The 15,778-nt window shown below is 39.9% G+C and overlaps 1 protein-coding gene across 1 annotated transcript; it reads right to left on the reverse strand.

The window, feature by feature from the left end:
- Nucleotides 1–1,601: 1,601 nt before the first annotated feature.
- EDL2 (EID1-like 2) lies at nucleotides 1,602–3,647 on the reverse strand. The gene has a single exon (XM_087393007.1). The coding sequence runs from the start codon at nucleotides 3,089–3,091 to the stop codon at nucleotides 2,354–2,356; it is 738 nt and encodes a 245-aa protein (XP_087249133.1). The 5' UTR covers nucleotides 3,092–3,647; the 3' UTR covers nucleotides 1,602–2,353.
- Nucleotides 3,648–15,778: the final 12,131 nt, after the last annotated feature.

The following is a 15,778-nucleotide window of genomic DNA, read 5'->3' on the forward strand; positions in this document are numbered from 1 at the left end:
AAAGAGAAGAATGAGAGAGTTTCTTTGGAATTCAAAGTTCTAGGATAAATGATTGAACCAAAAGGAAAATGTGAGCATAGTTCTAGTTAGGGAATATGTTTGGATGTGAGGAAAACAACGAGGCCTAACATGGTCAGGCTAGGCCTACCAAAGGCAATGTTTTTATGAGTATTTTGGAAAGACATTGGACTGCTCCCTAGAACTAGGAAGCATTTGTTACAGTGGCATGATCTCTTTGATAGATTCCATATTACCTTATCTAGGCCTCTAATATTTTGGTAATTCTCTAAATGGCCCCTTTGTTTTTTTTAATCCTAAATCTCTCTTTGCTCGACCTTCCTCATCTACATTGTCTATTTTTGCTACCCCTTCTAATGCCTACACTAGCACTGCTACTTGCATTGAGTTGCAGTCCTATAGGCCCGCAGGCAAGTAGCTTTGTGTCCCTATCTCCTCGATGATTGTTTTTTACTTGAGAGTCTTATTAATGGACTCGACTTGGTCATTGCACCGAGGGTAGTAGGTCATGGCAGCTCATTACACCACCATGAATTCCTTGGTCACAGAGACTAGAAGACTTTAGGCACAAAGTGCATCCCTTGATCACTGACAAATTTCATTAGATACCATACCTACAAATAATGTTTTCAAAAATAAACTCGGTTGTGCTACAATCCAAGTTATCCCAAACTGCTTTAGCCTCTACCCACTTTGTAGCATAATCAGTGGTAACAATGATGTACTTGTTATGTGTGTACTATTGAATAGCCCAATATAATCGAAGCCCCATCTCTTGAAAGCTTCCCCTAGATGGCTTGATTGCAATGGCATATGATGTTGTGGAAGTAGATCGCTTGTTCTTTCACAAGCATCACAATTAACACACCAAGCATGTGCCTCTCTAAATAGGATACTCCACCATAAACCTACTTGTATAACTTTTTGAGTGGCTAGTTTGCCACTAGAATGACCTGCTACGGCCCGATACCATTGCTCATTCATAGGACCCAAAGGCGCAATACTTCAAAGATGTATCTAACCGCAAATTAAAGCATATTTTCAAGATTTGAAATCCAACTATTTGTGCTTGTTCCATGGTATTGGCTTAGGGAATGCACCTTGTCATAGACACTAATATTTCTTCATACTTCAAAAAAATCCACATCAAACAAATGGGCATATGAGAGCTCAATTGTCACTAGGTTTTCATTTGACGTAGGCAATTGCAATAAGCAAGTTGCTCCTCCACAATATTTACCTAGTGGATGATCTTGAAATTAAATTGCGTAGCAATAGCATCCATCTCATCAAATGTCCCCAAATCATTGTTTTGTTGATTAAACATAACAATGCTTGGTGATCCACATAGAAAATAAATGTGTTGCCAAGCAAATAATGCCTAAATTTCTGACACCTCAAAACATCCCAAGGTCTTCACACTTTGTGGTGCTAAAGCTGCACTCAAATGGCATTATCAACCAAATAGCATAGCAAACTAGGTAGTCTAGTCTACCACTTGGATATGCCAATATAATACCAATTGCATATTCTGATGCATCCACGTGCAGGAGAAAGATCACGTTCCACTAGGGGAAGGGAGAGAGGGATGGAAGGGAAGGAACTGGAAAGGGAAGAGGATGGAAGGGGAGGGAAAAAATTTCCCTTGGCTTGAAAATAGGTCAATTGCAAGTAGTTCTACCTTGAGGGAAACGAACTTATAGCTTTGCAATATAGATATCATCCTTGGACCATTACTGCCGGATGCCTCATTCTTTACCACCTTTCACAACATTTGCAAACAAGGGACCCAATTGTTCATCTCGCCATGTGGGCAGCATACAAATTCCTTCTTAGGCACGGTTCTCCCAGAATGTGTTAAAGCTAAGATTCTGGGATTTGGCAGACGTCCAGCCTTGCTTGGAACTCAGCTCTCAGGATTCACCTGACTTTTCATTGTGAATCAGTAAAGATGTTATGCCCATCAGCACTAGATTTTTCAAGACGATTTCCATGTTGAACCCAGGGTATGTCTCACCACTATACTGATTTCAGAGACTCAATGAACCAGAAAACTCAGTAAATCGAGGTGCAATTTATATTAGAAGATCGTGATGCAGAACTTCCAAGGAGATGCAAAACCATTTTACAGGAGAAAGTCACTGTAAGAGTTAGCGCATGCACAAGCCAGTGAGATTGATGGGAAAGTCAATCGGACTGGACTTGGAAAGCAGGGGCAAACTGGAATGACGAATTGCATTTCTGCAGTAGACACATGAAATTGCATTTCTGCAGCAGACACATGAGACGGCACTCGATAACTCCCATCTCCTTCAGCCCAAACATCAGCACTAACTCAATCTTCTTCAGAAGAAACATCCGACTCTGAAAGATGGAGAAGGGAGCACCGGCCATGCAGATGCCCATTGAGACATACAAAATATTCAATATCACCATAAGCTCCTAATCTTCTCAGGGCGCTTGCGGGGATTAGCTTTGCTTGAAACATACTCCAGACCTTAGCAAAACAGTAAGGACATGTCTGTTTGGGCTCAAGTATCACACCTCGCTCGATTAGGAACTTCTTCGTTGCAGACGTTGAGAATGACCTGAATATACCCCTAAAAAGACCTATATCATCTTCCCCATTTTTTACTAGATGTTCACACGGATCACTGATGTAAAGAATATCAGCTCTGCACTGTGGCACAAGAAAGCTGCGGCCGGATGTCTTGGAAAACCTTGTTGTCCGAGCAAAATGACCTGGAACTGTTCTTGAACGCACGTTCCTGGACTCACGACACCCTGCACAATAGACCATAAGCCTCCCCAGAGCATCCCAACCACCTTCGATGCGATGTTGCCCATTCGCTAAATCCGGAACCATCCTAGGACCCCTTGACAAACAAAACTCTTTCCACAGCACGCGCTTGGCAAAATCTCGGAACCATCGGCAGACACACGATGTGGAAACGATTAGGTACGGATTCCAGTTGGTAGTCTTGATAACCAGGCGGAGCGCTTCCTCACTCACAAACCCATTGCCACAAATGCAAGAGCGCGAGTGTAAGCACGGTCTACGCCGCGCCTGCATCTCTATTAGATTCTCTAGCACCCACAGGAGGACCTTGCCACTGGGACTCTCTCGGAAGGAGCCCGGGGGAAGCGGGCAACGGCCAGATCAGAAGGCAAAAGCATTCTTAGTTACATCTCCAGCTTGAACAACTTGCCAGCCGTAAACCAGGGCAGGCAGATGGCTCGTATCACTAATTCAACCGCGTACTGCAGGCGCCGCTACCTGAAACAAGAGATCAGAGCAGGGAGAAATCAGGCACCGAGCTGAGGGAGGTTGCTCAGGAAGAGGAAAAGGAGTAGCAACATGCAAGAGGTGCGGCGGGGCTTGATGAAAGAGGCAAGGACGAAGATCTAAACATGTGGAGGGAGGCAGAGGAGGAGGAGGAGGAGGAGGAAGGAAAGGGAAGATGCAAGGCTAAAGAGAATCTCTCTAAAGATGAGGGAGAGGCAGGGGAGGGAGAAGGGACGGGATGGGTGTGAGTGGAGAGTTAGAGGAGCAGGGGAGGTGGCGATGGCAGAGGCTTTCAGATGGCAGAGGACTCCATGGACTCCATTCAAAGATAGGCAACTTCGCTAAAAGGCACCTGCAAAGGCCAAGCCTCAGGATCAGCAGGCTCTGCCTCTGCCACTGCATCATGTACTACTCTCTTGCTCCTCTTTCCCTTTGCTCTCACCCCTTTCTTCGGGGTCCCTCACCTCTCATTCTCTTCCGCCGCCTAGATTCGCCCTCTCCTTCCTTCCCAATGTTCCACCTTGCCCCTCCCCTATGGACCCCACTCCACAATCAAATTCTGCTTGCAAGTAGCGCGATGGTGGGATGCCCCTCCATCAACTCAAATGGGTGGGTGATCTTATTTGCCTGATGCTTTTTGCATGCCCATGCAGAGGTGAATATCTGTCACAACGTCTCACCTAGGTGCCCATCGTCTAGCACACTAGAAAGCAGTCATCGTACACTTGCGGATCACTAAGTCTTAACACAATATAGTGTAGCGTTGGGAAATGTTAAGATGCGTGGCACTTATTTGAAAATCTCGGGTTCTGCTAGCATTGACCTTGAAGAGTAAACACGGGAAATACATCATACTTTGGCATTCTATGTGTATTTCCTCTATGCATTGACAAATGACCTCTCACGCTAGCCATATCAATTTTCCATGAAAGTGCACCATAACTACTAGTAACAAGTATGCATACTAGTGATAGCAATCTACAATAAAAGGATAGACCAATCACCATGGCAAGAAGACAGCTACTCACTGACAATGCAACCAATACCTCTCCTGTTTTTGGGGTAGAAAGCAAAGAGTAGAGATCTCTACGTGCCAAAGGTCGATCGAACCCCTAGAATGAGTTGCTCATGCATCCAAGCTCAAAATGTCTAGAACCCCAATGCATGGGGACTTGCTCTTAGGGTGGTTACACATCAACACCCGCCCAAGCTAATGAAGTAATGTTCTCTTACATGGCATCCATGTGGCAAGGCACAATTTGTCGTGTGAAAAAAGGGGTGCCTCCATTGTCTTAGGTCGGCACTACCCCCCACCCATAGCCCACCCAACCTTTGACAAGAGGATTTGAATTCGCACCTCCCAATCACAACTCCCTCAACCTAAACAATAGGTGTGCTTTCTTATGCTTGTAATAAATGGAGGTCTCTTTTAGTCTTATCTTGCCGGCTTGGTGTGTAATCCATACACTACCGATGCACGCCCAAGCTTGGGTAGGCACAAGGTGGTGTGTAACCCCCCTTAAGGTGTTTAGAGACTTAGCACACCGTAGGTGTGCCCACAATTTTGTAGGGATTTCCCCAAATGACTCCCTATAACATCATGGACCTCACCAAACCCGGTTTTCCTCCTACAAGTCACCATCTTAGGAAAAAGGCTTCCAATCACACAAGGGAAAGCTACCATGCCAACCTATGACCTTGGTGCTCGCCTCTTGCACACTACCCCTTGGGCATTCATAAAAGGCATGTAATCAACCCTCTATTCAAATAAAGTGGTCCATGACTCCTTTGTTCTTACCTCCGCATTAAACAAATGTCCTACTAGTTTGACCATGTCCACCTTTGAGCTTTTGTGAGCACTTGCACACACACTACAATTCCACGATTTGAAATTCCCCTTTCCTCAACCAAGCAGGTAGTTATCAACGACATGCAAGGAGACCCCACTAAACATGAGGATTCTTTCCATGGAGCATTATCCCTTAAATTTAAAGACGAAAAGAATGGTTCACATCCCAATATGTGCATTGTCTGATGTATGTAGGACAACAATAATGATCTTTCAATGCCACTTTGTAAAAGTGTCCTCACCTTAAGTATTCGAATCAATCCACATGCTTGCAACCTTCCCATCAATCCACATGTTTGCAACCTTCCCATCAATCCAAAACCCAATTGATTAATGAAATTACATTTCCATTTCTTACACTATAAAAATCTACGAGCATGTCAAACTCAAATTCCTAAAATGGCACCTTTAGTCCATTTATGATACATACATCTCAAGTTCCTTTCTCAAGTAGTGAATGACTCAATAATTTGATCGCAAAGTCAAAACTACGGCTCCTCTTAATATCATGTGAGAAACCTTTAAATAAGCATGAGGCAATCATATGTTTTTCTCTATTAGTATTTAAATAAGAGTTAGGAAGGCAAATGTGCAAATTATATGGCTAGTCTAGAGCGCATCATTGGATGAGTTAGGAGTTATCTCATTGACCCAAGAACCAAGTTTCTGTTTCAAGAATTTAAATGCATGTATTTTAGATCCACTCATTAAGTGTGCGCAAAAACCTTCAGGGACAACTCCATCAAGCTTCACGTTTTTTGAAAAATATGATTCTTGATATATTCATAGCCTTATTGCATGATGTGGTTTCTATAAGCATCATCAGAGCTAGTTCACAAAAGTCCATCCTTTCATTTAGCTATGACAGCAATCACATAAAGTTGTGTCTTATGCACGGAGAAGGGGGCAGGAGGGGGGGGGAGGTTTATGATGAATATGGATAGAATGGAGTGCAAATTTCTCTCTCTCTTGCCTTTTGCTTTTTAGCTCTCTCTCTCTCTCTCTCTCTCTCTCTCTCTCTCTCTCACACACACACACACACACACACACACAAACTATATATATATATATATAATTGTACTAGATGAAAACGTATTATTTCTTTTGACTTGGTAGAATTTCCACCTTTAAATACTATATGGTTTCATGCTAGCTTTTATTTGTTCCTTTAGTATTCCCTCTATTAATATACTTCTAATTCTATTTTACTTTTGACAGTAATAAAGTTCCTATCGGAAGAATTCTAAGTCTATTTTTGTTTTGATAGTTTGATACTTCCTATTCTAGGAATTCAGTAAAACAATGCTATTATTTTAGTTAGTCCTATTTTTATCATTTAAAGAGTATTGATACTTATATCTAACAATATATATAGTAAGTTTACTTCTAAACTTAATTCGTGTACTTTGTAGGCTCATATTGGAGGTGTTACGAGAGGCCTAAGGCCATTGGTGTAAGATGCACAAAGTGAGTGACACAAACATACTATAAAGATTTTTTAAATTTTATCATGTTTTATGAATTGTTGTAAGTGGTTTACATCTTTTAATGAAGTAGGCATAGCATATGCAAGGATACAGGATGGAGTTGTGGACTTAAAGTAAATATGCACTCAACCAAACCATACTACATAAATGGATATCATATTCTACCAACGTAATGTGAGTCATGTAAGGATGTAGATCCATCAATCCATGTTACTTAAAATCCTACTAATCCTTACTAGACATGCAACCTTAATGATCCATTGTGTTGAAAGGTTTGGTATCATGCATTGTGCAAAGTGAAGTTTCTACTTAACACATCAATAGCAAGTTTTCATACCTCATTCCAATCTAAAATACCATACATTGAAAAGAATGCCTACACTATGTATTGCCAGAAGTTTCACACTAGTTTACATTATCAATATGCTTGTATGTCACAATTGGTCCTAACTTCAAATCCTTATATGCCTCATATCTCTACTTCAAATCCATATATGCCTCATATATCTTGCAAAAACCACCAATCTAATTGCCAAAAATCTCCGCCATGAAGTGAAAAATATGACTATCACATGCATTCAACAAAAATTCATGTTTGTAACAAATTTATATTTATGGAAAAAGGGTAGCCTTTTAGTCATACAACATTTTTTTAAAAAATCATAGAACACTCTTTTATAAAAAAAGGCTGGCTTTTAGTCTTACAACATTCTTTTTTGTGTGTAAATTGTGGGTTTACATTAAAGTATCAAAAGTAACTTTGCTTACATCAATCTTTTCTCTCCCCTGTATAGAGCATCTAGTAACAATTTGAAAGCACAACAAGATCACAGAACAACATCTCCAAAGTAACAAGATGAATGATGAATACCATTCATAAGACCTACCCAAGATAAAAAAAGAACATGAATTGGATGCATAGCATGGAAAAGAGGGAGGAAAACTGAGAGAGATAGAGAGAGAGAGAGAGAGAGAGAGAGAGAGATTATATGGAAGAAAATAGAAAGTGAAACATGGACTAATCCTAAAAAGCCATGCACACATGTACACCCCGCAGTAAAAGGAATTACTTTCAAATTTCTAAATTTTCCTTCTGAAGTGAAAACTCCAAGTAGGCCAAAAAGCTAAACTAGCTTGGGCATAACTGTGTTTTGGACAATACCCTGCTGATCCAATCCATCTTGGACATCTTTCTACCAATTGTCCCCTTGGGGATCTCCATTTCGTTGTGTTGGGTCTTCAAAAGAAATATCAAATAGCATCTCCACAATACATCCAGTAGAATGTGGAACTAGCCAAATCCACATGGCATCTAGCCAGTGTCATCTTTTTTGAGGCAGTTATATACCTCATGGACCAAGTGTTCATAGTACTCCAGATTCTCACTTCGAGCATGTATGCACTTGCAGACATAAACATAGATAAATTAAGGATAGTGAATTGTAGAGGATATATAAGTTGAATCTAGCATGACCTCGTGTTAATACAAAAACGAAGGAGTCTTTGGGATAGAAAGACCTCAACTTGGATGGGGGGTAGACAACAACCCTCACCCATGGGTTGAGAAAAGGAAACTCTAAATACTCCAAGGATCTAGTGGACCATCTAACTCGGACAAATTCTCTCAGAATATAGTCAAACAAATTTAAAAGAATATGGATAAGGTCAATACTAGAAAAGCATTCCTATCTATTGTATACAAATAAATGTGGATAGCAAGTAAAGCCAAGATGACTAGACAAGGAGTTGGGAAGTGCAAAAGATGCCTTGGGACACATCTATGATCAATCTCTTTATGTTTGCAAAATTGTCAAGGCTCATATTTGCTCTATTCCCTTTAAATATGCATATATCCTATTGGGGGATGTGCCCACCACAATCAAAGAGAATTGGACATGCATCAAAAGTCATGCACTATGGAATATTTGGAATAAAAGAAATGTGAATTTGTTGCAAGATAAGTTTTTGGATGCAAGTCATCTTACCACCCCTCTCATTTAACCATAGTGCCCCATTCACTACACATCCTTTAAAGGTGTGTTTCCCTAAATAATTGAATTGAGTCTATGCTAGAGAAAGTTCCCATTTTTTTGGAGAAAACTTTCTAGAGAAGGTGTGACCCAAGTGTCTCCCAAGACATTGACATTGCTTTCCATAGCTCAGATCCTTTTGAGATGCATGGTTCTTTTGCCAAACATGATAGAGGCTTCCGGGAAATGTTTCCAATATCTACATTGTATTGGTTTGAAACTCATTAAGTTTTTTTTACTATTGTTGACCAAATAGAATCTCTCTTAGACATCTTTAATCCTCCCATTAGCCCATGAATCTAGTAGAGGATTTTTCTTAGACTAATTTTGACCAAATATAATTTGTCTCTTAGAAAACTTTAAGCCTCCCACTAGCCCATGAATCTAGTGTAGGATTTTTCTATATTAAGTATCCCCAATCCTCCCAATTTCTTTAACATCATGAAAAATGTCCATTAACCTTTGGCAGCCTTCCTCTATCCTAGTTTCCCTCCCAAAGAAAAGTCTTAAATGATGAGTTAATCTAAGCAAATCCCATCTTTGACGAGTATAGTACAAGATGAAGTAGATCAAAGAGGAATACATAAAATGGTTTAGAATGCTTTTTCTTCTAGCTCAAGTGGGCTAAAGACCTTGCCACCTCGCTATCTTACCCTTAATTTTTCACACTACCCAATCCCACCTATCCTCGGAAATGCACTTGAAACCTATAGGTATGCTTAATAATCTAAATATCTCACAACACTTTTAACAACTTGCATGGTATATCTAGTAGAAATATCATGAGGATTCCTTGTTCCATGAACCCAGGTTCTGTTGTGGTTAGTTCATGAGTCTGAGGATCTATAGAAGGTATCTAAACATTGCACAGTGTTACCCACTAACTGGTGCTCTCTCTCTCTCTCTCTCTCTCTCTCTCTCTCTCTCTCTCTCTCTCTCTCTCTCTCTCTCTCTCTCTCTCTCTCTCTCTCTCTCTCTCTCTCTCTCTCTCTCTCTCTCTCTCTCTTTGGATGCCTCTCCTATGATTCATGTTCTCTTTGTATTAAGCCTCATTGTTTATTGAGTATATCATGTTGTTGTTGTTGTTGGATGCCTCTCCTACGATTCATGTTCTCTCTATGTATTAAGCCTCATTGTCTATTGAGATTATCATGTTGTATAAGAGAGAGAAAGAGATAGAGAGAGTGTGTGTGTGAGAGAGAGAGAGAGAGATATCACAGGGAGATGGAAACTTTGTGCACATATCGTAGTTCTTAGTTGCATAAGAGCACACATATTGATTCATAAGGAGTATTTTGGATTCTAGTATTGAAGAAGCATTTCTTTCCTTTTTTCTCCATCTTGATGTAGCTTCATGATTCATCTTTTCTCTCACATCCTTTTTGGTGGAGACACCAAGTATGGGCTATAGAGGTATCCCACAAAGCAAGTCGACTTCTATAACCCCCCAAAAAATCAAGTCCACTATTGTGTGCATCACTTTTTGGTAGAAGATCCCATGTGAAGTTATAAAACATGACTTTTCTAACAATTTTAAGTAAAATCATGACTATGCTCTACTATAAAATTCAAAATTTATGATTTAGCTCTAATTTTTATGTAGGCTTAAATTCTGTACTTTACACTCCTAACAAGATGAGACATGAAATTTTGCTTGAGAATGATGAGATAAATATATGCAAGCTTTTTCTTTGATATATGCACATCATATACAAGCCTAAAGATATATAGAGGATATACACCTCCTTTCTGGGATATAAATTGAAGGTATGTCCATTGTAATTGTTGTAATACAAAGATTTTGTTGTTTGGAAACAAGATAAAGAGCTAAGGACTAGTGTTTAATGGATGTACTAACCTTCTATAAAAAGCATGAGAGTAACCCAACGGCATATCTATGGGAATTCAATCACACCAACACTTGAAAACTAGACCAAAGGCATGAGATCTTGCTAAACCGGATCAGCCCTCACTTGGTAAGGGCCAACTCTTAGTTGGTATTAAAACCTTGTAGATGACATTAAGAATGATAGGATGCAATTCTCGACTATGCTAATAGAAGCTTTAGGTGTGTAAGAGGTATAGAGAATCTATTGTAGCAATTGAAGTGTTCAAGGAGCAAGGTGGTGAGTTGGTGTCTAGCATGGATTGATGCTATTGAGAATTGTTTGGCCAATATGTTGAGACTTTCTTTGATAGGTGCAAGGAGCCAATGAGAGGCCTCTTCCTAGAGTTAAGCACTTGTAGATGAGCAAGTTTGTGGCTAGATTAGAACTAGTTTTGAAGTCAAAGGCCTCAATGAAATGTCCAAAGTTGTATCAAGAGGCATTTGAGAAATCTTTTGCTAAAGAGAATCAAGAGAGCCTACAAATGGTCACAACATCAAAGGGAGAATCGAAGAATCAAGGAAGCCTTGATCGTGTGGTTTCAAAATTTAGAGATCTTAGACTTCATGTGGTAGAAGATGAGGATCAGAGAAATCCATTACCAACAATTGTTGAGAGAATACAAGGCATGGAAAATGTCACTTTCTTTGAATGCTAGGAGCAAGGACATGTGTGGGCAAATTGCTCACATTGGAAGGAGTAAGAAATTTCTAATTGCTAATATAGGATTAGCAATAGCATTTTTACTAAGACATGAGGTAGTTGGTATAATGAAGAAGAGAAACCCAAGGGCATGATGGATAAATGGATGAGGAGCATAAAAGGGAAGGTAGCTGAGACTTCCTTAAGCTAGGATGCGGATATTGAGGAGCGAACCAAATCCAAGCATGTAAAGACATCAAAGAGGAAGTTATGCAAGAGGATATAGCTTTGACACAAGGTATTGGCCCATATGAATTAGTACTAGACTTGAAGTCAAGAATAGCTAACATAACTTTTTACTAGTTAATCTCTCTATCTCCAAGGTATGTAGAGAATGGAACAATGCAGTAAGCGCTTGTGCACAAAGAGAAGAAGGAGCATACATGCAAAGGTGGTAGCCATTGATGTGAGCTATGTGATAAAGTCCCAATGGTTGACATAATCATCAACACCTTTAGTGAAGTGAGTATGATCCTGATCTTTGTGAGATGCCTATGATGTCGATGCTAGTATGTCCTTGGATGCAGTACTTGCTCATGACTTCTTCTTTTTTGGGCAGAGAAATAGTTGATTATATTATAATCACATGATTTGTACAATGAAGTTCACAGTGGACAGAATAATCTCCTCTAAAGTGGAATATCTAGCTGGCATACAAAAAATCCAGTGCTCAGAGGGGAGAAACAAAAGATCTAGTAGCCATAAAGGAGAGGAACCAAAACTCAAATTCACTATCTGATTAGTAGTGTTGCCTCCTTGTCAACCCAAAAAAAGCAAGACTTGCTGCAGTTGACCTGATACCAAAGAAGGCTGCAATTGATCTGGTAACAAAACTTGCTGTAGTTGACCTGGCAACAAAAAAGGCTACAATTGACCTGGTAGCAAAACTTGCTGCAGTTGACCTGGTAACAGAGGGATAGTCTGACAGAGGATGGATGTGCCAGAGAGGGCTCTTTAAACACAGGGTTTTGATTTAACAAGGAATAGAGATGGTAGGAGTTATGCTTGTAGATCAACTCTTGAATCGATACACCTCCCTACATCCTTAATATGGTCTTCAAGCTCTGCCTGCAGTTGTGAGACCTGATCATTATAATTATGAAACTCTTGGTCCAACAAGAACTTGTCTTGGACCACAGAAAATAGTGTTTAGTTAGTAAGAGAATATCTTTCATACCAATTGAAAAATATCTGATCAGCATGCATGACCTCTTCATTGAATTGACAAGCATTTTTGGAAATCAAAATAAACCATAATGCATGTGCCCTGATGTGAACCCATGTAGCATAAGGAAGTTTGAGTGCATCTCCCAAAAGAATAGACCTCCAGTTTATTGGTTCCCCTATCCTTAACTGCACGAGTTTCCATAGCTTTCTTGCTCTGGGGCAAGCTATAAACAAATGGAAAATGTCCTCCTTGATACCAAAACAGTGTTTGCATGTACCATCTTCCTTACCAATCCTAAGGCTCTTGCAGTTTGTCCAAACAGCCTTGTGTAGAATTAGCCATAACAAAGTGGACATCTCTGGGATTCTTCTATACCAGATCAGCTCAAATCTATTACCCCATTTCTTTTCATTATCAGCACTATTCCATCTAGCATTAAGTTTGGTCACAATCTCTTGCCTTCAAAGGGAGTGGGGATAGGTAAGAGGGATGAATTGCCTACCCAACCAAACTCTCTAGGGAAGTTAAGGACCGTGCCCCCTTTCTAGGTGATGTCTCCCTCCCACAACTGTATGCTACTCATAATCAGCTCTTGGTCTACATTGCTGAGTCTGAATTCTCTTTTTATCTCAAGCCATGTCTTCCACTTGAAGTTGGTTTGGTCCCACACATCTCCCCAATAGGATAACCCTTTCTTTGACAAATGCCATGCATTCAGGAAGTCCTCATCACTTAACTATTGTTTGGTGAAGAGGGTAGAAACCTACATTGAATCTAGAGCCATGAAGCTCCCCTTTCTAGAGAGGATAATGTGACTTTTGATCTATTCAAAGGCCCACCATAGCGTTTTCCAAAGTTGGCTCCCCTTGGTTGTGCAGGGTTCTGGATTACCTATGGCTAAGAGAAGGGGATAGTCCTTCCATTTGGGGGCCCTGTAGGGTCGAACATACTTGAAGTTTCTAAGAAGGAGGTTAGCCCAATCACTTTCAAGAGAAGTGATAGCTTTTATGGCTACTAATTTATATGCTACCAATTGTATATTTATAACTTCCAAACCTCCTTCCTTTCTGGGTCTGGTGCAGAAAGCCCATTTGACCTTGGCTATTCTTCTTCTTATGTCACTCCCCCTCCACAAGAAGGATCTGCAAAGTCTTATAAATTTTTTAAAACCTGTTCTGGAAGGACACCAGCATGAGAGATAGAAGATAGCTATTGGGAAAATACAATGGTTTAGTACTACGCTTCTCCCTACTAAGTTTGCCTACAAACCTCTGAGTCCTTTTTTTAAAAACCTTTCTAGAAACCAATCCTATCTGTCTTTCATCTTAACTTTGAAACCCATAGGGATACCCAACAGTTGAAGATCTGTCGATGAGGAATTCTCTTACAGCCCATCTGCTCCAAAAGATTTTCGGGGTCTCCAAATATCAGGGCATAACCAGTTTTTGAGTGGTTTATTTTGGATCCAGATGCAGTACACAAGATGTCCATATAGTCCATAGCTCTTTGTATATCTACATCTCTATTTCTAATGGTTAAAGTAGTATCATCTACAAATTATTGGTTAACTAGATGCTTTCATGAAGGAGCTCTATGCCATTGATTTCACCCATTGACACTTGGTCTTTTACCAACCATCCCAAGGAATCTGTAGCTATGGCAAATAAGAGAGGAGCCAATGGGCATCCTTGTCTTATGGATATTATAAGAGGTGAACTTGGTTCCCAGTCCCAAGTTGTTAAGGGACTGTAACAGAAATTCCCAATTAAGCCCATCATATGCCTTATAAAAGTCTATTTTTATTAAACAAATCTCTTGCTTGCTTTCCTTAGCATGTGTGCAACGTTCCGATAGGTTGATAATTGCCTCCGGAAGATGTCTGTTCTTTATGAATCCTTTTTGTTTCTACAGAATCCAGTTGTCCATTTGACACCTCAATCTCAAATCAATGGCTTTGGCATAAATCTTATATGTGCAATTTAACATGGTGAGGGGTCTCCAATTTTTTAGAACTGATCCGTCTCCTTCTTTTGGAATGAGCTTTATTACCCCTCCATTTAAGTGGTTTGGAAGAAATCCCTGATTAGTACTCTCTCTCCAAACAACCAATAAAGAAGGTCCCAAAGTGTCCCAGAAAAACTTGTAGAATTCTACAGGAAGTCCATCTTATCCAGGTGTTTGGCCATCAGCCCATTGAAAAGACTGCCTCTTTAAGTTCTTGTAGGAGAGATCATTTTCCAGCTGAATTTTGTCTAAATTAGACAATTTGATTTGTCTAACTAATTGACACCTGTCTCTAGCCTCCGGGACCTTGTCATCCATTGTGTCCACTGTACTCAATAGATTCTTGAAATGGCTGACAATGATGTCCACATTTTCTGCTTCTGTTCTGGCCACTTCTCCATCTTCCTTCTATAGTAAAGGAATTTCCTCTTAGCGCCTCTTTTTCCTAATCCTCATGAAATTCTCCTTGGTTGGTCTGTCTACCTTGCCTGCCCACCATTCCCTGAAATAAATCTTGGTTTGTTCTAGTATTTCAATCTCAATTTTTAGTTTGTCCATTCTCCTTGCTCTGATAGTAGCTCTATTTTTTTTGGCTTCCTTTAGAATTGTCTGGACACTTTCTACAGTATCTTGCCAACCCTATGAAAATGAATCTGATGCAAAAAAAGATATATTTTTGGATATTCTATAGCTTGAACAAGGATGGGTTAGCTTTAAACCAAGAATTTCCTTTCTTTCCACTTCCCAAATCAATACAAGCTAACACAGGCTTGTGATCTGACAAGATGAGAGAGGAGAAGGTTGATTGTTTGACTTCTAGAGCTTGATAAATCAGAGATTGGGCAATATACACTTTGTCCAGTCTGGCTTCTCTCCTTAGATTGCCTACCTATCTGTTGCACCATGTGTATATATTGAGTGTCCCAATGTTAACAACTTGCAAGTTTTCCTTGAGATCCTCCTAAATTTTTTATTTAGGACCCCTAACTATTGAGCCCTTTTGCATCCATCTGTCTTTAGAATTCTTCACCATATTGAAATCCCCCAAAATGACATAGTCACTCCCCAAATTCATCTTTGAGTCCCGTGTGGCTCATCTTTCCATGGATCTTGTTGGGGCATATACTAACACAGCTGTAAAAGAAAACCTTTTCATCTTGCATTATAGTGCCATCCATTTGTGATTTAAGTCCTGCATACAATTGATGACACAATCCTTGTAGTGTGAAAGTATCCCAATTGTAGTGCCTCCTCTACCTTCCTCATGATTTGTATAATACCAAATTCTTCTATTGTCAACATTTTTTAGTCTATTTTCCAAGGTGTCATTAATTACTTTAACCTCTTG

This window comes from Dipteris shenzhenensis, chromosome 21 (assembly GCF_047967505.1).
Source record: "Dipteris shenzhenensis isolate YYH24624 ecotype China chromosome 21, Dip_SZ_1.0, whole genome shotgun sequence".
In the NCBI taxonomy this organism is placed as follows: domain Eukaryota; kingdom Viridiplantae; phylum Streptophyta; class Polypodiopsida; order Gleicheniales; family Dipteridaceae; genus Dipteris; species Dipteris shenzhenensis.

Excerpts from the sequence above, each read along its gene's own strand:
- EDL2 (XM_087393007.1), bottom strand. The coding sequence starts at position 3,091 with ATGCAGGCGCGGCGTAGACCGTGCTTACACTCGCGCTCTTGCATTTGT.